The 24,931-nt window shown below is 34.6% G+C and overlaps 1 protein-coding gene across 2 annotated transcripts in view; it reads left to right on the forward strand.

Moving 5' to 3' along the window:
- MSRB3 (methionine sulfoxide reductase B3) overlaps positions 1-24,931 on the forward strand; it is a 282,726-nt gene that overhangs the window by 90,498 nt on the left and 167,297 nt on the right. For both annotated transcript variants that reach the window (XM_069080898.1, XM_069080904.1), the window contains exon 5: positions 4,455-4,483. In XM_069080898.1, the coding sequence (XP_068936999.1) occupies positions 4,455-4,483 (29 nt within the window). The remainder of the gene's footprint in view (positions 1-4,454; positions 4,484-24,931) is intronic.

Below are 24,931 nucleotides of genomic sequence, written 5' to 3' on the forward strand. Positions count from 1 at the left end.
ACACAATGTAATTAAAATACAAAGTAGATTGGGAGGAATGGTACTAGCATTTGGGGAGATCAGGAAGGGCTTCATCAGTTCATCTTCCATAGCAAATTCCAAATTCTCTCATTCTCTTTGCTCCTTGAATCTGTAACCTTTAAAGGCTGACTGTACCATGACCCAAAAGCTTGGCTCATGAAATAGGAGAACATTCTTCTGGAAAGAAAAGCACCTAAAGTGAAAGCTCTGGCAATGGACAGATTTTTCTAGAGCTGGCTGGATGGTGAAGTAGAGAGAGCTCTGGACCTGGAGTCAGGAATACCTGACTTTTAATCCTTCCTCAGATACTTACTAGCTATGCGACCATGGGCAAGTCACAACCTCTGCCTGCCTCAGTTTCCTTCTCTATGAAAGGACTATTAATACCTACTGACAATAGTACCTACTTTCCAAAGTTGTCATGTGGGTCAAATGAGTTAATTTTTGTAAAATGCTTTGCACATAATAAGCACCATATGATAATTTTTAAAATAATATAAAGGATATAATACAAATGTGTAAATAATATAATCTAACTCATGTTAATTATTATCACTATTAATGTACCTCGCCCTGCCTAGCAGAAACCATAAGACAAATAGAATATCACCCACCAGATGATGCCACATGATATTAATCATCAAGCACTTAATAAACTCTGTGCTCCAGGCTCTATGCTAAGTGCTGGGGCTACAAAGAAAAAAGCAAAAGGTATCCCTGTCCTCAAAGTAGTTTCATTCTAATGGGGGAGATGGTATGTATGTAAAAAGGATGGAAATTGACCTTGGAGCAGAAAGCCCTAACCTTGGAGGACTGGGGAAAGCCTTCTGCAGAAGGTGGCGTTTGAATTGGATCTTCTAGGGAACCAAGGATTCTCAGAGAAGCAAGGAAAGAGAACATTACAGGTATGAGAGATAGCCAGTGCCAAACCAGTGTGCTGACATGAATTGTTGAGTACATGGAGGGAAGGAATGTGTAAGGAGTCCAGAAAGATAGGAAAGGATTGTTTAAATCTAAGTACCAAACAAAAGATTTCACATTTTTTTGTATTTTATCCTAGAGGTCATAGGGAGCCATTAGAATTTATTAATTTTGGAGTGCAGGGTGACAATGTCACACTTTAGGAAAATCACTTTGGCAGAAGTGTGGAAGACAGGTTAGAGTGAGTAGAGATTTGAGACAGGGAGTTCATTGGCGAGGTTATTGTTAAGGGTGAAGGTTGATGAGGGTGGTGACCTTGTGAGATGAAGGAAGGAGATGTATTTGAGATATGATGTGGAGAAACAGGGTGGGGTGACCTCTCATGTCAAAGATAACACCAAAGTCCTATACATGTGTGACTGAAAAGATCAAAAGATCAAGGGACCTGAGAGGCTATCAGGTCTAATGCTCTCACTTTCTAGATGGGGATTTTGAGGAATATGGAGAGGTTAAGTGATGGTCATGCCCTCAATCAAAATAGAGAGCTTTGGAAGAGGGCTGGGTTTTGTGGGGGAAATGAGTCAAACATGAGATGCCTGTAAGCCATTCAGTTACAAATGTCAAAGAAGTAGCTTATGATGTGGGACTTAAGTTCAGCAGAAAGACTAAGACAGGATGTAGACCAGGGAGTCTTCTGAGTAAAAATGATCATTGAATCAATGGAACCTGGTGAGATCCGAGTGAGAAAATATATAGAGAAAAGAAGAAATGAGCGCCCTGGATGAAACTTTGTAGTATACCCTCAATGAGTAGATATGCCATGGATGAAGATCCAGAAAACGACATTGAGAAGGAGTGACCAAACAGGTAGGAGGAGTGCCAAGAGAGAGAATTGTGGCACAAAACCTAGAGAGGAGAGAATATTTCGGAGGAGATTGGTTAAAGGTGTCAGATATAGAGAGGTCATGATGGATATAGATTGAGAAGAAGCCATTAACCCTGTAATTAAGAAAACAATGACAACTTTGATGAGAACAGTTTCAGTTGAATGATGACAATGAAGGCCAGACCAAGAGAATCAAAATAGAGGAAGTGGACGGACCATGTGTAGATGATTTTTTCTAGGGTTTTAGCTTAGAAAAGGAGGCGAGAAATGGAAGAGGTTCAGTAGGAGCCATGCACTGAATGACCTTACCAGAATATGTTGTAGGCATGAGTTGCCCTTCTACTCATGTGTTGTAAACACCAGCATTCCTTATGTGTGCTTTCACATATGTACTTAGCCCACATGTTGTTTGTATATACACTTCTCCATATGTTGGCTAGTTATGTCTACTTTTCCCATGATGATGTGTGTGCATTTTGAGAAGAATGTGCCTTAGTTTTTTGGGGAGGTTTTTTTTCTTTCTTTCTATGCTATTTCATTAAATACCTTTGATATATATCCTGTGACTGATAAGTTAATATACATGCATTGGTAGGGACTTGTGAGCTCTGGCTTCTTCCTTCCTTCCTTCCTTCCTTCCTTCCTTCCTTCCTTCCTTCCTTCCTTCCTTCCTTCCTTCCTTCCTTCCTTCCTTCCTTCCCTCCTTCCTTTCTTTCCTCCTTTCTTTCCTCCTTTCTTCCTTTCCTTTTTTGTGGGTGGAAGTCAAGGTGGAATAACTTATCAAGGGGTACACCTATGAGAATAGTATACCCCAGGAACTCCATGAACTTACACATTTTCCCCTTCACATTTAAGTTTGTAGCCTAAATTCAAGAGTAACCTATATTCATATTAGTACAATTTTGGAATTACCTAAATACAATCTGGACTTTTAATAACACACCAGACCTTATTTTGTATTACTTCCTTCCCTTAGAAACAGAAAGGTTTTTACTTTTTTCCCCTCTTAGTTTTGTTGTGAAGTGGCTTTTTTTAAAAGGATATATAAACATTTTTTTTTAAAGTCAGTGCTTCACACATCATTTCTTGTAGTGTTCTTCTCTAGTTAGGACATTGTCTTGTAGAATTCTCTCTGTTACAGGTGCCTATTTTATATTGTTCCCACAATAGCTAACATTTAGAATTCACATACTATACATATAATGTCTGAGAAAATTTTGAGAGGAAAGCCAGTTTTGTGTTTTGGTGTTGTTTTCCTAATCTGGAAGAAGGTAGGTTACTATTTGGTATATTAACACTTTAAAGAAAATTTGGGAAAGGCATTATTGATTTTCTTGCTCTCTGACATTCATTCAGAAGAAAATAGTGGGGGAAGGGGGGGAAGTGGATAAAATTTAAAAACTTATGGAAGTGAATGTTGAAAACTAAAAATAAATAAATAGATTTATTTAAAAAATAAAGAAGAACATAGTGATGTTGGCTTCTAGCAATGGCCATAGTGAAAATAATGATCTTTCCAAATTTTGCTTTTGTTTAAAACAAATCTTTTGGGAAATGTTTGAGAAAAAGAACTCTGGTGTAATGTATTCATTCATGTTAGTCATTTTAAATCATGATGCATAGAAATAGTAGTGACCATGGCATCTTCCTATATCTTCCCACCCTCTTTGATAACTTATTGAAGTAAATTTGCATAGAGAAAGCCTTGACTTTTAGAAGTATGCTGATGCCCTAGAATTGTTTTTTTGGGAAAAAAATATTTTCCTTGTTAGCTAACTGCATTTCCCCCAGAAAATCTTCCCTATCAATGTAACATCCTTGAACAGGACTCCTGCTGGTCAGTACTTGCATCTTGTGGAAGCAGCTGTGAGCATATTTACTACTGATTGTTCATGTGCGATATAAATCGGACTGGAGCATGCCCACTAATTGGTTTGTGTGCTCGATATAGACAATGATGTTTTATAGTAGCCTGTGCAGATAGGCCTAGTCACAAGGTTAATTCTGCTTGACAGCACATCAGCTGCGTCTCGAGAGTAATTACCCAACCGAAGTTTTCCCACAGCTGAATTGAGAGCTTCAAAGGCTTCTAAATTTACAGCTAGTATTAACCCATATCTGAAATGTAATGTTCCCACCAGGGCTCATTTTTTTTCCCTCCCTCTTATTAAGTATATGGGTTCCTGGGTTCATTTGCTGTGTACTAAGTGCTTGGGAAGAAAAAATGCTTCATGTTGATAAAGTGGAAATGTACAATAATAAAGATGATTGTCCATTTTTTGGGGGTATTTCTTTTCATGTATTTATTACATTACTGGAAACCCATGAAACTGAAGAGATCTGATGCTTTTTGCATCATCTCTTCACTCCCCTTCCCACACAAAACAAGCTAGAAGTTAATATCTTTTCCATATTGTGCTATCTGTATGAATATGTGCTTCTATAAGGGCCCAAGGGTAAGGAGTACATTTCAGATAGTTAAAGTAAATATGTGTTTGCTGCTCAGTATGCTGTGTTCTACTTGGTTCTCAAAAGTACGATAATCTATAATCATGACATCTTGTTCTCATAAAATAACTGTTACCCTACCATTTTTATAATGTAAGAAATTTCTTTTTCTTTACAGTTCAGAAACCAAATATGACTCTGGTTCAGGTATGTTTACATTTACAATGTTATTCTAAGGATATTTTATTTACATTATTCTCTAAAGAGTAATTTCATCAGATCAAGTACAGTTTTGATTTTAAACAGACTGGGTAGGAGATTTTTAAGCTACATGGTTATTGACTGTTTGGACTCATTTCGGGATGTTCACTTGAGATCCCTGATACTTCTGTAGTGGTCATTATATGTACTGGATATCTGTAACACTTCTATTTAAAAAGCTGGGTGGGGGTTGGGAGTGATCATTGTTTGAAATAGTATATTATTCTTTCTGGTGTACCTACAAAAAACATTCTGGAGAACTTAAGTCTGTGTAACCTACATGTCAGGAGTCAAGTGATTTGTCTTTAATAGATTCCTCCCTGTACACTGGCCCAGGACTGTCCTGAGGTGATTCATCCAATGGAAAAAATTCTATGATTTGTCTGTTGTTTTTTTAAATGTGCTTTGAGAATAATACATATAAAGTGCCTTGCAAACATCAGTGCTAAGTAAATGCTAGCTATTTTTCTTAAATATTATTATTGTGTTATTATAATATATTATCATGTGATATTATCATAGTATTGCTGACAAATATTTATTATTATCATCATTATTATTATTTTGTGGAAAGTAAAAAGATAGAAGTTTTCATAAGCATTTATTCTCTATCCAAAATAAGAGACATTAAATGTTTTTCTCCAAATGAGGGATATTAGTCATTTATATACCTAGTTTTGTGCCTTACTGGCTAAGATATTTTATTCAAGGGTTTCTGGAGCAGTTTAAGAGGAATTGCCTCTGCAATGTTTTTAATTCAAGGAGAAAATAATTTTTAGGAAAAATGCCACTAAAGCAATTCCTTTATTCTGTGTGTCTGTGTGTGTTGTGTGTGTGTTTGTTTGTGCATGTGTGTTGTGCTTATTTTTAAAATTTGAAAACGTCCTATTCATAGCATTATAAAGAATCCTGAAACGTTCTGCTTAGACTTTATGGTGGTTTTGGAGTGGAATGTCACACTTTCTTTTTTCCTAGGCATTAAGTTGCAAGCACCTTCCTTTTTTTTTCATTGTATGACTTTATGAATCTTGTTTAAACTGATGTGACTCTATAAATCTGAAATATGTAGGTTGTAGCTTATTCCTTCCCTAATAGGTGAAATCTATTATTATAGAAGACTTTTCAGTCTGTGTTTTGGGACTAATAATTACAAGATGTCAATTACTTGAGATAAAAATATCTGATTTATTTGAGAGGCTTATATTGATTTATTGAGAAAGTCAGTTAAAAGCAAAGTCATATTGTCCTAACTGAACTACTTTTCCACTGATAAACAAAAAGCGACTCAAAGCAGTCTGTAAGATGCCTGCTTCACTAATCAATTTCTACACTTAAACAAACAACAAAAAAAAAGAATCTGGAATAGACAAATATGTTATAAAAAGTGTTTTAAGTTGAGAGGACAATTTATTATTATGATATTCATCCCAAAATTCAGTAAGACTCCTTTAATTTATTCTGGTCAGGTATTAAGTACTATTGAGAGCACACTTTGTGGAAAGTATTGTATTAAGCTCTTATGTAGATAAAATTCTCCAGACAGAATATAAGAAATATGCGTGCCTGTAGAAACTTTGTTCTTATGGTACAGGGTCTGGAATATAGCTTTAAAATGAAATAAAAGAAAGAAACCCACTAGGATCATTGTAAAATAAAACCTGGAAACATTGTACCAAACTGAAATATTGGCCTGCTATTGTCAAAGTCAAATGATTTATGTGAAATTTTCACATCCAAATTAAAGTCGTGCTATTAAATTCTTGTATTGAAGGTAAGTATTTATCATGTAAATAGTTCTAACATCTGTATTGGCACACATCCTTCACTCTTATGACCAAAGGTTTTGTCCACAAGAAGTTCTTTTTCATATGCTAATTTTTATGCCTCTCATTGACAACATCTGTAAGCCTTGAAAATCACAAAGGTCTGTACTTTGATAATTCTTACGGGAAATAATGATTAAAAGTGTATTTATTCTTTTAATATCAATTTAAATAATTTGAGGAAAGAATCCAACTAGTTTCAAATTAAGAAATGGATAATTATTACTTCAATATAACTTCTTAGTAGGGAGGGCACCATGAAAAGGAAAACTGGAAATTCCTTTTATTTTGACATTCTATATTATGCAAATGATACTCTTCTATGTACATTATGTGGTTAGGAAATAAGGTAGCATGTTGGAACAATTAAATGTATGACTTTGACAGGTTCAAATCCTCTATTGTTCATCAAACACTGAAAGCAAATTAGCTGTTTTTTGTAATGAGCAGCTGTAGGATTGTTCATGACAAAGAAAGATTTTTAAATGAAGGAAGATGCCAGTCTTACTTAAAAAAAATAGAAAAATAAGCATTCAAGTTGATGACTGGCCATCAAGGAAATGATTACAAAGTAAAATTATATATTTATATATATATGTATATACACACACACACACACACACACATATATATATATAATATTACATATATATGTAATGTTTTAGCAAAGTACCCAGTTTATGCAGACCTTACTGCCCCAAATTTAGCCATTTTATAAATGAGTTTTGGACTATGGAATGGGATTCAGGAGAAAGGAAGGAAAGCTTGCATTGTCAGCATTTTGGAAGAATCTAAACAATTGAACACACACTGAGATAGACAACTTAGAAATAAAAACAACAACCTTCTTTATGTCCAAACCATTTGCTAATCTCCTTCAAAGGGAGAAGTTCTTAAGTTGGGGCCTGTGAACTTTAAAAAAATTTTGGTAATTGTATTTCAGTTGTATTTGGTTTCCATTACAATGCTATGTATTTTTATTTTATGAATTTAAAAATGTTATTCTGAGAAAGGAGTCCATAGGCTTAATGAAACTCTCAGAAGTTTCCATAATTCACAAGCAAGTTAAGAATTCCTGATCTAAAGCAAACCCAGGTGATTTTTGTTATTGAAAAGATTTGATTTTATATAATTAACTAGTTTAGAGGATCCATTAGATTTTTATTTTCTTGAGGTTTTCATCTATCTTAGAAATCTGGAAGAAATAGCTATGAGATTTTTGTGTCCATACATAGTTGACAAGTCTTTGAAAGCCCCACAATGTGGTGATTTGTATGGTTAAGAAAACCCACAACTGAAAATGAAGGGAACTGAATTTAGACCTGTTCCAAGAACTCTGGGATTGTTGTCCTCTCTAATTTCATGTGTCTTTTAACTTTTAGCTTCAGTCTAGCTGTGTGTTTTATATGCTAGGTCAACTCCTGTTTAGCACTATTTACAATCCTCTTCTGTGAGATTGTTAAGTCAGTGACCTGAAGGGTTTGGCTTTGAGAACAGAAAACCCAGTTTCTTTCTACAAGTGAGAATATATTTCATTTTGAGTAGCATTTTTTTTTTTTTAAAAGCAATCTCAGGGTTAAGTAACTTGCTCAAGGTTACACGGCCAGGTGTTTCTGGGTGGGTGCTAAGTGTCTGAGCCCGGGATTTGATCTCCAGGTCTTCTCAACACTGGAGCCGGTGCTCTTACTCGTTGTGCTACCTGGCCGCCCCTTGAGTAGCATTTTCTAACACTGCTTGCCTGGAAACAGCGTAGAGTTGATGATTTTCCTAGTACAGTAAAACAAACCTTCTTTGATGTTCAGAAATAGCAAGAAACTGTGCCTTACTCCCCACCCCCCAAGAAGGGAAGTTAGTTGAAGCTGGAGGAAACAGAGCATTGCGTTTAATATGGTAATTAAACATGAAAGTCATATATCAAATCTCAGGAGAAATATGCTTTGGAAAGACACAGAATTGTGGAGGCACGTTGTATGATAGGCTATGTAAACAAAACCTAGAAGGGCAGTATGGGGATGAAAACCAATTAAATAAAGGACTTAGAGGAGTTACTTTCTATCGGCTAAATGAGAAGGATCACAAGCTGAAATGGACCCTTTAAAGCATAATGGGTACCTTTGGAAGCTGTGTTAACTCTCTCCAGCCATCACTGTTATCTACTAGTCAGTAGTAAGAGGAAAGTGAGCAGTATAAGTTTTATTTCAACAGGAACATATTAGCAGAGCTGCTTATTGATGAGTAAAATGCAAAAGGGCAGGTAGCTGGAAGAAAAACCACCTCTCAGCGGTCCTTCTGAAATGTAATCTGTTGTCAGGTTTCTCAGGCATTGTGTCCCACCTGTACATGTAATAAACAATCACGATTTTAAAAGAGAAGAAATTTACAGCAGTTTTAACAAAGTGATGGGACTAATGAATGTAAGATTCTTTTTTTGTGTTGGTTTTTTTTTCTTGGAGGGGGAAGGCAGGGCAATTGGGGTTAAGTGACTTGCCCAAGGTCACACAGCTAGTAAGTGTTAAGTGTCTGAGGCCGAATTTGAACTCAGGACCCTCCTGACTTCAGGGCCGCTACTCTATTCACTGAGCCACCTAGCCACTCCAAACAAAGACTTGTCTGAGGAACTGGACTTTGAAAAAAAAAATTTGTAAGATTTTTGTTTTTAGGGCTTAAGACAGATTTGCCCACTGTCCATATAACATAAACATATTGCTGTTCTTGGCATTGAACTGGGAATCAGGAATAATTGTATTCAAATCCTGCCTTAACCACTTAGGAGCTGTGCTACCCAGGGCAAATCATTTAATCTCAGACTCAGTTTCATCCTCCTAAAAATGGGGATAATGACACACACTAATCTCAGAGGGTTGTTGTAAAGATCAGATCAGATAATGCATTGTAAAATGCTTTGCAAACTTTAGAGCATCATTATAAAATGTTCATTATAGTGTCTAGTGGTATATACTTACACAGACAAAATAGAAAAGAAAAAAGAATCCTTTGTGTCCTGCATATTAGAGTGAATGTCTTTTTTATTTTAATCTATGTACAAAGGAATTTAAGAAATGAAAGGAAAAAAAGGACATATTTGGGACAGTACTTACCTGCTGCAGAATCCAGGAATTAGAGTAGATTGAGAACAAATGTTTGCTGATCCAGGGAAGTTTGCTCTCTTTTTGTTATTAAATGTTTTTCTAAATTTCTCTCAGTCAGTTTACGTATGAAAAATTAAACTCTGATACCTCAAGGTGTTATGGAGGTTGGACAAACTAAGCTAGGAAGGCTGATCACAGGTACAACGAGAGACAGGAGTTGAGTGTTCCTTCTGAAGTGGTTACCATTCTGCATCATTGGAAGTAGCACCAAAATTGATGAAATCACATGTCATTAAAAATAGATTTCTCTATAGCAAATATCACTAGATGAAAAGTTGCCAACCTTTCTGCAGCATTTGGGGTTGGGACCAAATGTCCTCAGAACTGAATAGATGAAATATATAGGACCATGTGCATCCCACCTATAAATTTATAAATAATAGCACGTCTTTAATTGGTGGAGTGCTACAGGTAGTCTAAGAAAGAAATGCTGTAAATTGAGGACTGCTTGTGCTTCTGGAGGCTGACCTGGGCTGGTAGCTTTTCAATGAAAGCAAGTAGATATTGGTAAGGATGTTAATTTTTCAGTTTAGTCATGCAGCTTCTCAAGAATACAAAGCCCATCTTGAATTTATTTATTCATTTTTCATCTATGAAGTGGAGTTGATTGAGCAAATGAATATAATAGGGGAAACCTTGAGAAAGTGAATATAATGTGGAAACCTAGTACCTAATGATGCTGGGCTACTTGATTTGACTATAGTTAGGAAGTGGATTCATAGAATATGCCAGCTTAAAAGTTTAAGATTTCAGGGAAGCAAATTGGGAGTGGAATTAACAGAGCTAATGAGCTTGAAAGCAAGAGTGTGGATGAAAGTTAAGAAATCCTAAAAGACACCATAAGAAAAGGGACAACAGGGTATAATGACTCCAAAGGACAAATAGAAAAAAAACACACACACAAAAGAACTGGAGAAACAAAAAGCAGCCAGTGTGGCTTCAAAGATCTGAAGTTAAAAAGGAATCAACAACAGAAATGGCAAAGAATGAGGGAAATAAGGAAGAATATGCAGTCAGTTAAGGCTTGAGGCAAAAAGATAAGCAGTGAAAAAAAGAATGATTTATTGCTGGGCACTAGGATGGAAGGAAATGAGGACTTTTACAAGTGTAAGATAGAATGAGAGTTTCCCAAGCTCATTCATAAATGAAAAAAAATGAAAGATAAATGGACATTTCTGAATTTCTCAAGTTAGTAAGGGTTCTTACTCAAAAACCTTAATAAAGAAAACACTTGTTGATCTTGTAATTATGAGACATTGCTCAAAATCTTTTGCAAATCTACTAGAATCTCTTTCACTTTCTTAAAGTTGAATCAGAAGTTTCTTTAAAAGGTTTTAATTTAAATTTCCTTTTTTATGAGCTTAAAATGTATCAGCATTCATGCATTCAAATACATAAAGAATAGAAGAAAGATTTTACGTGACACTGTAAACATCTCAGTTTGTTTTTAAAGGTATAATAAATTTAACTGATTTCCTTTTTGTGTTTTTAAGTATTTTAGGAATGCTTACTTTTCCTTCTTCCTTTGTTTCTTTGTTCCTTCATCCCCCCCCCCTTTCTTTCCATACCTATCACTACTTATAAACTTCTTGCCTCCCAGAATTCACTCTCTTTAAAAAAAATAAGTACAGTCATTCAAAACAAAGCCACATGTTGGTCATATCTGAAAATATATGTTTCATTCATGTCTACAGTCTGTCACCTCTTTGCCAAGAAGTGGGAAACATATTTCATCACCAGTCTTCTGAAGACATGATTGCTCAGGACATTGATCAGAGTGATGGGGATGGGATCTGTAACCCCAAAAGGAAAAGATACCGTGTCTTTGTAATCTAGACAAAGTTCTTTTCCTTTATATGACTGGTCACTACCTCATTTAGTAGAAATTTTCCTAGGTTTTTGGCATGTCTTTTTTTTGCCATATCTTATAAGACAACAATACAAGTTGCATTCCTATACAGTAATTTATTTGACCATTCCCCAAATTATGGTCATTCACTTTGTTTCCAGTTCTTTGATGCAACAAAAAGTGCTGCTATAAATGTTTTTGTAAATATGAACTTTCTGTGATCTCTTTTGGATATATGCCTAGCAGTCATTTTAGTGGGCTAAAGCCTATGCAAAGTAAAGTGACTTTGAGTTTAGTTCCAAATTGTATAACAAAATGGTTGCATAAAGTCACATCTCTACTAACAGTGTATTAACAAGTTCATCCTACCACATTCCCATCAATAACTATCATTTTCTGCTTTTTTTCACTTTTGTCAGGGTGTTGGATGTGAGTGAAGTGGAACTTCATAGTTGTTTTAAAATGCACAGTTCTCTTATTATTAGTTATTTGAAGCATTTTTCCTATTTGATTGTTGTTAATTTGTCCTTCTTTTGAGAACTCCCTGTTTATATCACTGGCAATTTATCTAATGGGGAATAGCTCTTATTCTTACACATTTGTGTCAATTCCTTATACACTTTAGAAACCAGACCTTTATTAAAGAAATTTGCTACAAGAATTTTTCCTCAGTTACCTGTTTTCAGTTTAATTAACTGCATTGCTTTTATTTATGCAAATATTTTTCAATTTTTCATAATCAGAATTGTCTATAGTTCATTCTTTGTTCTTCTGTGCTTATTGTTTGCTTCTATCATAATTGTCAGAGATATTTCCTTCCCAACTTGCCTAATTTGTTTATGTTAGGAACATTCATATATAGATTTTGCATTCATCTAGATCTTATTTGGGTTAATGATGTGAGATGTCAGTTTGAACTTAATTTCTTCCAGAATGCCCTCCAGATTTTATAGCAGTTTTTGTTGAATAGAAGGTTGTGATCTCAAGTTGGGCTCCTTATATTTTCATCAAATACTACGCCACTGCATTTAGTTGCTTGTGAATATTTTGTCTGTAATCAGTTTCACTAATGAGAGTAACTAATGAGTAGGTTTTTCCAAAGTTCCATTTTCCAAAGCTATTCATCCATTACCTTTTGCTTTTGCCATATGACTACATCATCATATTTTCCAAATCTACATCCTCTTGGATGATGAAGTTTTTGTCTTTTGCACCATGATCTGGTAGGACTACATTCAGAGCATTGTATTTAGTTCTGCATGCCAGGAGAGATTCTGATCGAGAAAAAGTACATCCAAGGAAGGTGAGTAGATTGGAAAGCATGCTATTTAAAGGGCAGTTGACAGAAATGAGCATATTCAATCTGGAGAAGAGATGTGATAGTGTGGGACATGACTGATTACTGCTAGAAAGTGTTGGAAAAGTTATTGTGTAGAAGAATGAGACTTGTTTTGCTTGGCATCAAAGGACAGAACAAAGATAAATGGATGGAAGTGACAGAGAAGTGGATTTTGGCTCTCAATTTAGAAGGAATTTTCTAATGGTTACCACTGTCTAAAACAGGAATTTGTTTCCTAAGTAGGTGGCATAAAGTTTTCTTTCACTGGAGGTCTTTAAGCAGAGGCCAGATATTTTCAAGGATGTTATTTGTGGTGGATTATTGTTGAGGTATAAGTTGAACCAGATGACCTTAAAAAGGGCCCTTCCAAGTCTTGATTCAATCTCTACTCTGAAGTCAGTACTCTCTCATGAGAATTCAAGAGAGCCTCTGAATACCACATAGTATATAGTCAGAACTGATGGTAATACTGGAGATGTGCTGGGGACAGTGTTTGATACCTCTGGTATAGTGGATAAGGTGTTGAACTCTAGCTTTGTGATTCTAGGAGTCACAACCTCTCTGATTTTTAGTTTCCTCATTTGTAAAATGGGAATAATAGCACCTATTTCTGAGAGTTGTTGAAATGATCAAATAGATATCTGTAATATTTGTAAAGAATTTTGTAAACCTTAGAATGCTGTACACATTTAACCATTAATAATGATAGTATCGGGGTGGCTAGGTGGTGCAGTGAATAGAGCACCATACCTGGAGTCAGGGGGACCTGAGTTCAAATCAGGCCTCAGACACTTAACACAAAAACTAGCCGTGTGACCTTGGCCAAGTCATTTAACCCCAATTGCCTTTCCAAAAAAGCAAAAAAAAAAAATGATAGCATTGTTTTTTTTAAACAAATGTGTATATCAATATAAAGGAAATCCATACATTAGTCACTTCTGAAAACATATGCTTCATTTTGTCCTCATGGTTCATCATCTCTGTTTCATCATGGGTTTTTGAGAGTTGCGGTTGGCCATTGAATCAGTTAGGGTTTTTTAACCTTTTGAAGTTGTTTTTGTCTATATTATAGTAGTGCTTATATAAATTACTCCCACTTCTTTACCCAACACTTCATAAAAGTCTTCCCTTTCAATTTGCTCAAAAATTTTTGTCAAATAATTAGTTATTACACCAGCAATTAGGCTGCCTGTGTTTGTCAAACACTGTTATTATATTTTTTGCCAGAAACTAGAAAATACAATTTTCTTCATTTCTTCTTCACTTGTTAATTCTTCTAATTATTTGACATTGACAATTTGATTTTTTTTCTCATTCTTGTCAAATTAGCTAATAGTTTATTTTGTGAGTTTTTATCCTAAGACCAGTTCTGTTTTGTCAGTTAAATTATTTTTTTCAATCTTGTGGAGCTCTGTCTTGATTTTTAGAATGTTTATGTATTTTTGGTTTGATTTCATTTGCTTTCTAGTTGTTTTTTTTTTTAATTTCATGCCATGTTCATTGATCTGTTCTTGTTCCCTTTTTTTTGATGAAATCATGTAGAGGTATACATATTTCCCTACAGATTTTGTCTGCATTGCCAAAATGTTGGTAAGTTTTTTTAATAAGGTCATTTTTTTTTGATGAAATTATGTGTTGTTGCTGTTGTTTGTTCTTTGGCACACCAGTTCTTTAGGATTCAATTGTTTAGTATCCATTTGAGATATTTTAAAATTTTCTCTATTGCTTAAAATTTTGAGTCGTTTGTTTAATATTTCTACTCTTCTGCTTCTGTTTATGGGGTTCTTATGCGTGAGGTCAGGTTTTTTTTGTACACAATATAAACAGCTGAGATATATATGTATATTCCTTTTTATTTCTATTTAGTAATTACTGGAGTTAAAGCACATCTAACTTTTTCAAAATTGTATTCAGGTTCCTAACTTTTTTTCTCATTGTTTGTTAAATTTATCTTTATCTAAAAGTAGCACGAAAAGGTTCTCAACTACTAGGTTTGCTATCTATTTATCCCTATCTATTTATTCAATTAGCTGTGCCCTTATGCTCTTAGATTTGTCCCATTTGCTTATATATTGAGTATTGACATTATTTCAACATCTATGGTGCCTTTAAGAATAATATAATTTCCCTTCTTATTTCTTTCAACAATGTTAATTTTTACTATTGATTTTTCTGAGATCATATCTGCTGCCCACACTTTTTTGAGTTAACCTTAGGACTAATAACAATTAATGGTATATCATCATTTTAATTTTTTTTGTGAATCTTTATGTTACAAGAGTCTTTGTTGCTGGCAATATATTGGCAGATTTTACTTTCTCATCCATTCTGTTACCCCCTCTCAGTTTTATGGGTGAGTTTATCCCATTCACATTCACTGTCATGATTGTTCATTTTGCATTTCTTTCTATCATAGCCTCTTTTGATTTTCTCTTTCACCTTCCCATTTACAAAGAAGAAAGTAGTAAATGAGAAGGCATGTGATTAATACTGGTAATCTAGAATTAATTGGTCAGTTCAACTGCCCCATCTTTCTTTCCTAATGCCCCAGATACCAATAACTATTTCTTTTAATTTTTCTTTCATTTTAATCCCCCATTTACAATACACCTGGTGAAGATTGTGTCAGTTATCTCCAAAACTCTGTCCTCTGTCTTAAATCCATTTGTTTTCTTGCTGAGTTTATTATATGTGTCCACCAAATACTTGCATGTGAATATTCAAATACCCTTTTCCTGATTCATATGAATGTGATTCCTGAGATGTTTGTTCCCCCCTCCTCCATGTCTTTATAATATTTCTTGCCTATCCAAAGTATAAGAAATAGTAAGTTCATTCTTCATCTTTCTCAATTCCTCTAATTTCCCTTTCTATCTTTCTTCTTTTTCCCCCCTTATTTCTTTCCTTGCTTCCTTCCTCTCCTCTCTCTACATAAATATTAGCTGTTATTATTTTCCCTACTTGCAGTAATTTTTTTCTTTAATTTGCATCAACTATGGGTTTTGGCTATGACATTTCTGGGCTTTTTCAATTTTTATAAAAGAAATGAATTAATTAAAAGAAACTATTTTCATTTTGACACATAATTCTAATAGGTCTATACAATTTTTAAATGACTTCATGAAATATGGTAACCAGGTTCTTTGTCTGGCAGTAGTTTTTATGGAATCCTATAATTCTTAAATTCTCTCTCCTTAACTTGCTTTCCAAGCCAATTGTTTCCATAGTAGATACTTTACATTTTCTTTTTTTTTTTTTTTAATCATTTGGCTTTATTTGGATATTTCTTGTTTTCTCTAATGGAGCCAGGGATTTCTGTTTGGTCCATTCTAACTTTTAATGAGTCTTTTATTTGACTTATGTCTTTTACTTTCTTCTCTAAATTATTTATAATCATTCCATTTTTTTCCTTCCAGATCTCTAAATTTCATTAAAAAAAATCTTTTCACTTCTTTTAGATAGTTTTTGGGATCAATTCATTTTTAAAAAAAATTTTGCTTATAGTTGCTTTATAGTTACTCTCTTCTTGTGGGTTTATTTCTTGGACATCTTTCATTCCATAGCATTTTTTTTTCACTTTGTTTACTGTTTTCTTCTGTTACTCACATAACTAGTCTTAATTCCTGGTTAGCAATTTCATGCCTGGATAGCATCTGTCCCCTTTAGCACTCTTGGATGGTGTGTTCAGGCCCATTTAGTCCTTTCCCTAATGTCCAGCTCTTGGTTGACTTCTGTCTCCCCTGCTGTGTCTGTTCTCAGGCATGGGATGACTTCTGACCCCAGTAAGAGTGTACCATTGGCTTCAGATCTCCCATAGAATGACCTAAATGACATTAAGAGCCTTGAGGGATTCAGATCCTCTGGAATGTCCTTTGTTATTGTACTGGAATGCTTTAGGGCATACTTGATTCTCTTGTCAGATCCCTCTCAATGCCAGAAGACTTCTGGAAGTCTCTTTATGCAATCCTAGGCTGGATGTAGGATCTTATTGTTATTTGTCTGTGGATTTCTTGGTTTTATTGGATCTGTTATTCCTTTTAGATCTTTGATGGAACACTTGTGGAAGAGCTGGGATCCTTTTTTACCTTTCCTATAATCAATCTTCACTAGAAATCACAAAATTTTTCTTCCTTTAGATAGAAAAATGATTCCCACTTTTCCCAATCTTCTCCTATGTCTAAAGGACAGATGAATTATAATTTTTCTTCTGTATGGTTCTGTAATGCAAATGATCAGAGCTTTGACTTTTCTAGTTTAATATTATTGATGTAAACAGATCTGTTAGAACTTTATCTAGAAGACAAACTTGCACTGTTCTATATAATTGTGGAAGCATCCTTTTTTTTCTTTGCTTTGGTTTTGTGTGTTATAAATAGGTCCTCTGGTTGGCACTAAAATAAATTGGCAAGTAAAAGTAGATTTTAGAACATATAAACTAACTACATAAAGCATGAAAGTTTTATGGTGCTCACATTTTTAGTTCAGGATGCTCAGTTACATTAGCTTTGAAAACCATTGTATAAACTGTTGAATGACTCTATTGAGGTTTTTAGAATTATAACACATAATTGAATTCAGATAGGATTGATCTAAAATATTTTATTAGATGACTATAGTTATGTAAACAAAAGCAATACTAAAAGCAGCCAGCCTCAAATTAATTGCAGTGACCAGTCTTGGTCCTGGACAACAGATGATGAAACAGGAATGTTACCTATGCTGTCAGATGCACTCATTCTGTCAGCTGGCTTTGCTTAACTGATTTTCGTTCTTAAAAGAAAGGGTTCAGTGGGGGAGGAAGATATATCAGAAAATTATTGCTGTAAAAACCAAAAGAGATCAAGACAATTTGAAAAAAGACAAAAGTATTTTTGGATAGTAATTTTTCCCCCCACACATGTTGATTTAAAAACATCAGTCTGTTAACAGATTAGCAAATGGTTGCCAAAGAACTTTTTGTTTGTTTGATATGCAGTAAAGATATATAATTGATTAAATCTATTAAAATTTTAAAAGCCATGATGGTTTTATTTTTTCATATAATTTTTCATTTAACTTTTATGTTCACCAAGGAAATGATTTATAGACCAAAAATTCTACACACTTTATCCAAGGAGGAAGGAAACATAGACAGTTTGGAAAGGAATCATTTGATGACAATCCTATTATCTTCTCAGGGATCTCTATAGAAGTGCTAAGAGATCTGTTTCATTTTTTGTCTGTTTGTTGTCTGTCTTTCTTTGTTATCTACAAATTTTCTTGGAGTGTATTTATATGTTTGTGGGGAGGGTGCACCAGTTCGGTCTTCTAGCTTCTTGATAGCTGTTTTGTTATATGTTGTGTTCTTTGGTAATTAAGTATCATTTATTTACTTATTCATCCTTTGGTAAGAGTAAAAATCACTACATAACAAGATTTTTGACTACATACATGTCCACTCCTGGGAAGAGTGAGTCCATTATATCACCATCATATGACTACCACCATTTAAATATGAGATTTTTAATAGGAATAAGGTTAGTCAGTAGATAGAGGTAGAAAAGCCCTAAGACTATATGATTCTTGACAAAAGGCTGCCCCATAGAGAAAGGTTGGAGCAAGGGACAGATGGATATTGACTCTGGTAACCACAGAGAGCCCAGAAATGATAAAACCCTGACTCAACATTTCAACCCCATGAGAACCAGTGAGCAAAGATTAAAAGTGTATTGTATTCCCTGTACCTTACACATGAAAGGTGCTTAATAAACATTTTTTGAATTGAATTCAATGGTTAAAAGAGAAGTCTATATATTACTATTTTTATTACTCAGACTTAATATTTACTTACTAAAGATAACACCCAACTTAAACTAGTCCAAGTTTTTTTGGGGGGGCATTGTTAATTATGAGTTATTTGGTGAAAAATTCATAATAAAATAAATTTATAGAATTTGAAATTAACTTTTTTAAAGCCAAAATATAGAAAAATTTTTTGTTACATTTTAAAGAATTAATTGTGTGATTGTTTATAGTTGTCAGAATAATCCAGGGATTAATTTCTTGCCTATTTGCATCTTTCACCTAACTTTTAATGATTTTTCTCATTTGCTGTTTGAACTATTTTTCTAAAAAAAAATTCCCAAGTAAGCTTAATTTTGATTTATTTGTTAAATGTGAGGGGTCATGAATCTTCTGATCAATGATGTGAAAACGTATGTATTTGTCATCTGTATTTGCACTAAGCAAAATAAATCCCAAAGAATTGTTTCACAGGATGAACAGAAATAAGAAAGTAATGATGAAAAAATGTTATAATCTGTTTCATACAGCTAAACCAGGCAGTCTGATAAAAGTGACAAGATTAATGACCAAGGAAGATGAAAATATTTTCAATTTTTGCTTTTAATGACTACTATCTTGTGTTTAGGTTGCAAATTTATGACTAGTAAAATATTACAGGAAAAATCCGTCTTCTGTAATCTGCTTGAAACAGTCTCCCTCATTATCCACTTCAGCTTGCTTGAGTCAAAAGGAGAAATGAAAACTTGTTTTAATGAAGCTATACTGTGGTAATGGCATTTCATTCTTAGATTAAGATAACATTAAAATATTGCTATTTGTTAGACTTAGCATAAAATAGGCAAGAAGTATTTTCAATCCAGACATATATTTATGGTCCATTAAAATAAATTTGCAAGGGTCTTTCATTCATCAATTTAAGCTTTTGCTTAGTTTTATAGCTAAGTAGATAGAAAAGGTGATGTGTAAATTGTTTATTATGGTAGTTTAGTGTCTTGATTTTACTTGTTTTGTCTGTCTTCTGTGTTCATATATTCAAATAAATCTGTGAGCTCATCAATTTGGAAGTTTCCCTTCAAAGGTGCAGACTGAAGCTCATTCATGGCTGCCTGTGCTGACCTACTCTAATCTAATTATTCCCATAAATAACCCAATGTGCTGGAAATCTTTGACTTCTGATGACGTTGCAAGGGGGCCAGTGGAGCAGCTGGTTAGTTTGTCCTATTCCCTGGTCATGTGGCCAACACCTTCTATTCCTATCTTAACATTTTTTGAAAACTCTTTTTTGTATTGTTCTTCATTGTTTTTGTGCTGTAGCCTGCTCTCACATACCATAGACCTCTATACTGCCCTCTGTGTTACATACATTATCATTTTTTTAGAGACTGGCATTCCATTTCTCTCTTCCACTTAGGAACATCAAATAAAATGCCAATATTAAAGGATGGGCATTTGCTTTCAGAGATATGTGGGGTCATTAAAGGAGTTTTGCAATTTCCCAAAGACAATGTAACCTGCTCTCCTTTTCTTGTTCAACTCTGGATCCAACTCACTATTTCTTTCTACTGTCTATACCAGATAGTCATGCTGATAGATAAGTTCAGTAGGTTTTTCCTCTAATCACATGTTGTAATGTAGGTAAGAGGCATCTTTGAGCTACTTGGTCTTCTTTCTGTGGATAGTCAGAGCAAACTCCTTTGAGTGATTGTCAAGCTTTTCTAGGAGATTATGCAATGGCCTGGGGTGTGGTGTAATCACCACCATATCATCTGTAGATATTAACACTGGGAGGAATTCACCATCTTCAATTTTCATTCTGTCCTGAATCTCCTCCATTATAGCAGAAAACTTCTTTGGGATGGGTGCAACTCCACATTTAATGCCACACCTGATGTTTATGACCAAAAAGGATCATTAAACATGTTTATTTCTGTTACATTTTTTTTATAAATCTTGAATGATTCCAGTATGTGGAAGAGGAGATCTCTTATCATAAAAGTGCCTTAATATGACTTTTTGTTCTCCCAAATCAATTTTAAAAATTAACAGTTGGCACGGTGGTATGTGACACTCTTTTTATTTTTCAGTTAGTGGTAAAATATTAAATATGTACTTCATTGGTGATTATTATTTGTGAAAACATGCTTATTTCTTTCTAATATTCTCATTGAGCATGCCCTAAATTTATGTATATATGACTCCAATACAATTTTTTTTAAGATGGGAGAATAGATATGTAGGTTTGTTTTATTGATAGTCCTTCAGTCACTTTTTTCCCTTTTTGGTACTAGTAAGGCTCAAGATTTTTTCAAGACTTTGATATCTCCCCCTTCTTCAGATGTTACATGTTCATTGGTCTTTATATCATCACAATTTTACCACCTTCAGCGTGAATGTTCTACCTTCTGTGTAACTAAATTTGCCTTTTTCATCTTATTTATCTGGTAAATTTCTGACTCCTTTAAAAGCACATCACAGATGTGCATCAAAGTATGGTGGCTTCACTGTAGTTGATGAAGAAAACGTTTTGTTGTGATGATTTTTACAGATCTTTTCCACTTTTTCTCCTGCTTGATGCCCTCCTTCCATTTTCTTCCTTAAATGCCCTTTGTTTAGTTGGGTAAGTTCTGAAGCTTTCTTTGAACTGGTTTCACTCTTCTCTACTTCTCCCTCCTTTAATCCTGCTCATAATCATCCTTCATTCTTCTAAATAAGATTTTTATGAAGAAGCTTATATTTTATCTTGTTGATTAAATGAGAATATATATATGTATGTAGATATATAATATATATTACATGTGATATATAATGTAACAATATATTATATATAGTATATATAATATATATTATATGTAATTATATATAATATATAGTATATATAACAATATATAATATATTTCATTCAAATGAAATAATATTTGTAAAGCATTTAGCACAGTGCCTGGCACATTGTAGGTATTTAATAAATGCTTATTCTTTCTCTCCCTCCCTAAATGAAATTGTATGTTTTCTGTAAGATGCTTTCTGGACTCTTTTAGTCTTCTTGTGCCGGCATTGAATTTACATTGGTTAAACTTTGGATAAAACTATTTTAGTCAGTATAACATAATTTATCTATTTTCTCATTTTTTTATTATCAACTACTTGTTTAAATAGTTCAGCATTATGTTGTTTCAATTGCTCAGTGTATCTTTTTTCCCCATTTTCCTTCTAATTTTGTTATTAGTTCTGTCAAATCTTTAGTCTAATTTTATATACATAGCTGACTCAGAGGTGAATCCTATATTAATAATAAGTATTTTCCTATCTATTAAAATATAATCTATTTCTTTATGTTATTATTTGGCCAAGCAGTTTTTTTTTTTTTTTGCCTTTTGGAGGGGGAAGGCAGGGCAGTTGGGGTTAAGTGACTTGCCCAAAGTCACATGGCTGATAAGTGTTAAGTGTCTGAAGCTGAATTTGAACTCACGTCCTCCTGACTCCAGGACCAGCTCTCTATTCACTGCACCACCTAGCCATCCCTAGAGCAATTTTTATTGTGGAAATTGAGTATTATTTGGGAAAACAATTTATATTACTTTCTTGTTATTACTTGACAAAATAACAACTATTTTGTTGAACAATGCAGTTGAGTTTTAGCCATCTTCTATATCTGGAGAATATATGATTTGTACACTCTCTATCATGGGTTCTCTGAGGAAGTAATTTTATCCCTTATTTGTCTACATGATTGATGTGTGTATTATATAAGACAGCAAACTGTAAAAGTCTGCTTTGTCTAAGGATACCATTCATTTTGAGAAAACATCCCTGACTTTGGTGAGCAATCTATTTTTTAAAAGGATAATTGTAATGAATGGTTTTGATAGGGGGAGGATTATGGATAAAAGTGAAGCAAAAAAAATACTGCAAATTGTATGAAACACCATTAGTTAACTCCTTGGGAATCGGGCCCATTATCACTTTTTGTGTTTAGAGGGAAAATGCCTCCAAAGTTTATGTGGCTTTCCCATGAGTACCTGATAGAGGAGCAGATTTTCTGTTAATGTATACAGTGATTTCTAGCTAACAAAGGAGGAGTACTTCAGTACCCCGAAGTAGTTTTTTAGTAGAAAATTCATGTTAAAAAAATTAAAAGTAAGTGGTGAAAAATCATAAGGAAAAATTATAGCAAGACCCAGAAGAAGAAATATGAGATGACACTTCCTTTTGCAGAAGTGGAAGGTCCACAAGGGTTGTATGATACATTTTTTTTTTTTTGCTTTTTCACAACATTGGTCAGCTATACTGAATTTTCTCCTTTCTTTATAAATTTTTGTGTCTTTAAAAAGTATTGTTTGTTCTGTGGGATCACTCTCTGAGAGGGGAAGAGGGAAGGACACTGGGAGAAAATACAGTGATGTGAAAAAAACCAAAATAATTAATTTAAAACTTATTTTAAAAGAGCAAATTCATGTTCAATATTACGTTTCAAAATATAAAATATAGTTTATGCTTATAGTATCTGAATAAAGGAACTGATTTTCTTCTTTGAGATTCTGATGAAATTAGCCTTGGGGGGATAATGTTGAGGTTTGTTTGGGGTTTAGTGGTGCTTGGGACCCCAAAATACCCACACACTGGGTCCTGCCAAATGAATTTGACTCAACTCTTCTCTCAGCCCAAGTAAAATAAAATTTATTAAAGATTCACCATATTGGGTAGACTCTTAAGGAGCCAAAGTATTTGTGATGCTTGTATTGAGAGAGTGTCAGAACAATCTGACAGACTGAGTCTGAGCTGGATTGAATCTCGGCACCTTCATGGAGGCAAGATGGATCTTATATACAGAAAGACTGTGGGAGGGATCTAGGAGTGGTCTGGTAGCCTGGAAGGAGGGGTCTAGGGAGGATCTTGACGGACTGAGGTAAGTCTCCAAGAACTAAGAGAATGGAATTTTGATGGGATCTAGGTTGGGAAACAGCAGAGGGGCAACAGACAATTGAGGGCTAGGCTAGTTTAAGGATAACAGACTTGGTCATAGATATTTTGAATAGGATCTAGGGTGGGAAGTAGGAGGAGGCAATCCAGAGGTAAAATCAATGGAGAGCTAAGCTAGGTTAGGATAACAGATTTGGGAACAGCGAGAATGGAAGGCTTATGGCCTCAGGCGAACACTAGATCCAATGGGAAGATTCAAGGGGGTTTCCAGATTCTATACCCCATCAGTAATACAATCCAAAATGCATTAGACCAGTCTTACATGGGCCATGCTGCCCCTTGACCTGAAGGTATTGTGTGACCTTTGCCTAAGAACACATCCTTTAAGGAAGAATATGACTTTTGACTCACACAGGTGAATAACCTTGGAATAAAATCTGGAAGCCTTCAAAGATTTTTTCTTTTCTTTGGTGGGGTTTTGGTATAGAAACTTTGGGAGCTGGTGGGTTTTTAGCTGAGAGAAATGGTTATTAATAACCAGCATCTTGGAGGAGATTCTAAGCTCTTCCTTTATTCCAAAGTAGCTTGATAGGGGACATCATTTCCTTGTTTTTGTGAATGTATGTACCATTGGAATGAATTCATCATGTTAATTTCGAGACTTTCTGGCTTATCTGTGTTTCCCTCTGATCTTCTGTTCTTTTCTGCACATTTTGAAGATGATTCAACAGCCTTCTTTTCTTTCTTCTAATACTTTGGTCTGTTGATTCTTAAATTATCCTATTGACTTCTAAATATCTTGTTTTTGATAATAGTTACCTTACATTTTTCTATTTTTTTCAATCTTTTGACTTTGTTCTAGCATTTCTTGTAGTCTAATGGAATCATTGAGGTCTATTTACTTCACTCTGTATTTCAGAGAAAGCACTACTTAGGTAAAGTTTTTCATCTTTTCCAGGCTAATTAATTCTTCTTTTAATGTTTTGCCCTAACTCCCAGCTTCCTGTGGTCTCTGCTCCACCCTTCAGCAAACTCCTCCCACCACAGGCTCCCTGTGATTACATTCAGCTATTAGGGGGAAGAGTATATATATATTTTTTAAAGCAATCGGGGTTAAGTAACTTGCTCAAGGTTACACGGCCAGTTATTATTTCTGGGTGTGGTGCTGAGCATCTGAGCCCGGATTTGACCCAGGTCATCCTGACACTGGAGCCAGTGCTCTTACTCACTGAGCCACCTGGCTGCCCCTAAGCAATTGGGGTTAAGTAACTTGCTCAAGGTTATACGGCCAGGTGTTTCTGGGTGGGTGCTAAGTGTCTGAGCCCGGGATTCGATCTCCAGGTCTTCTCAACACTGGAGCTGGTGCTCTTACTCGCTGTGCTACCTGGCCGCCCCGGAAGAGTATATTTTCAAAGCAGGGAAGGTCTCCAAATTCCCTTAGGCTTATTAAGGGGCAGGGAAGATTTTCAAATTCCCATTACCATTATACCATAGGAGCATGAACTTGGATGCCACCATGATGCCCTTGTGAAT

Source organism: Petaurus breviceps, unplaced genomic scaffold, assembly GCF_028583685.1.
Source record: "Petaurus breviceps papuanus isolate PSGF00001 unplaced genomic scaffold, PetGlider_PUasm1.0 154, whole genome shotgun sequence".
Classification (NCBI taxonomy): Eukaryota; Metazoa; Chordata; class Mammalia; order Diprotodontia; family Petauridae; genus Petaurus; species Petaurus breviceps.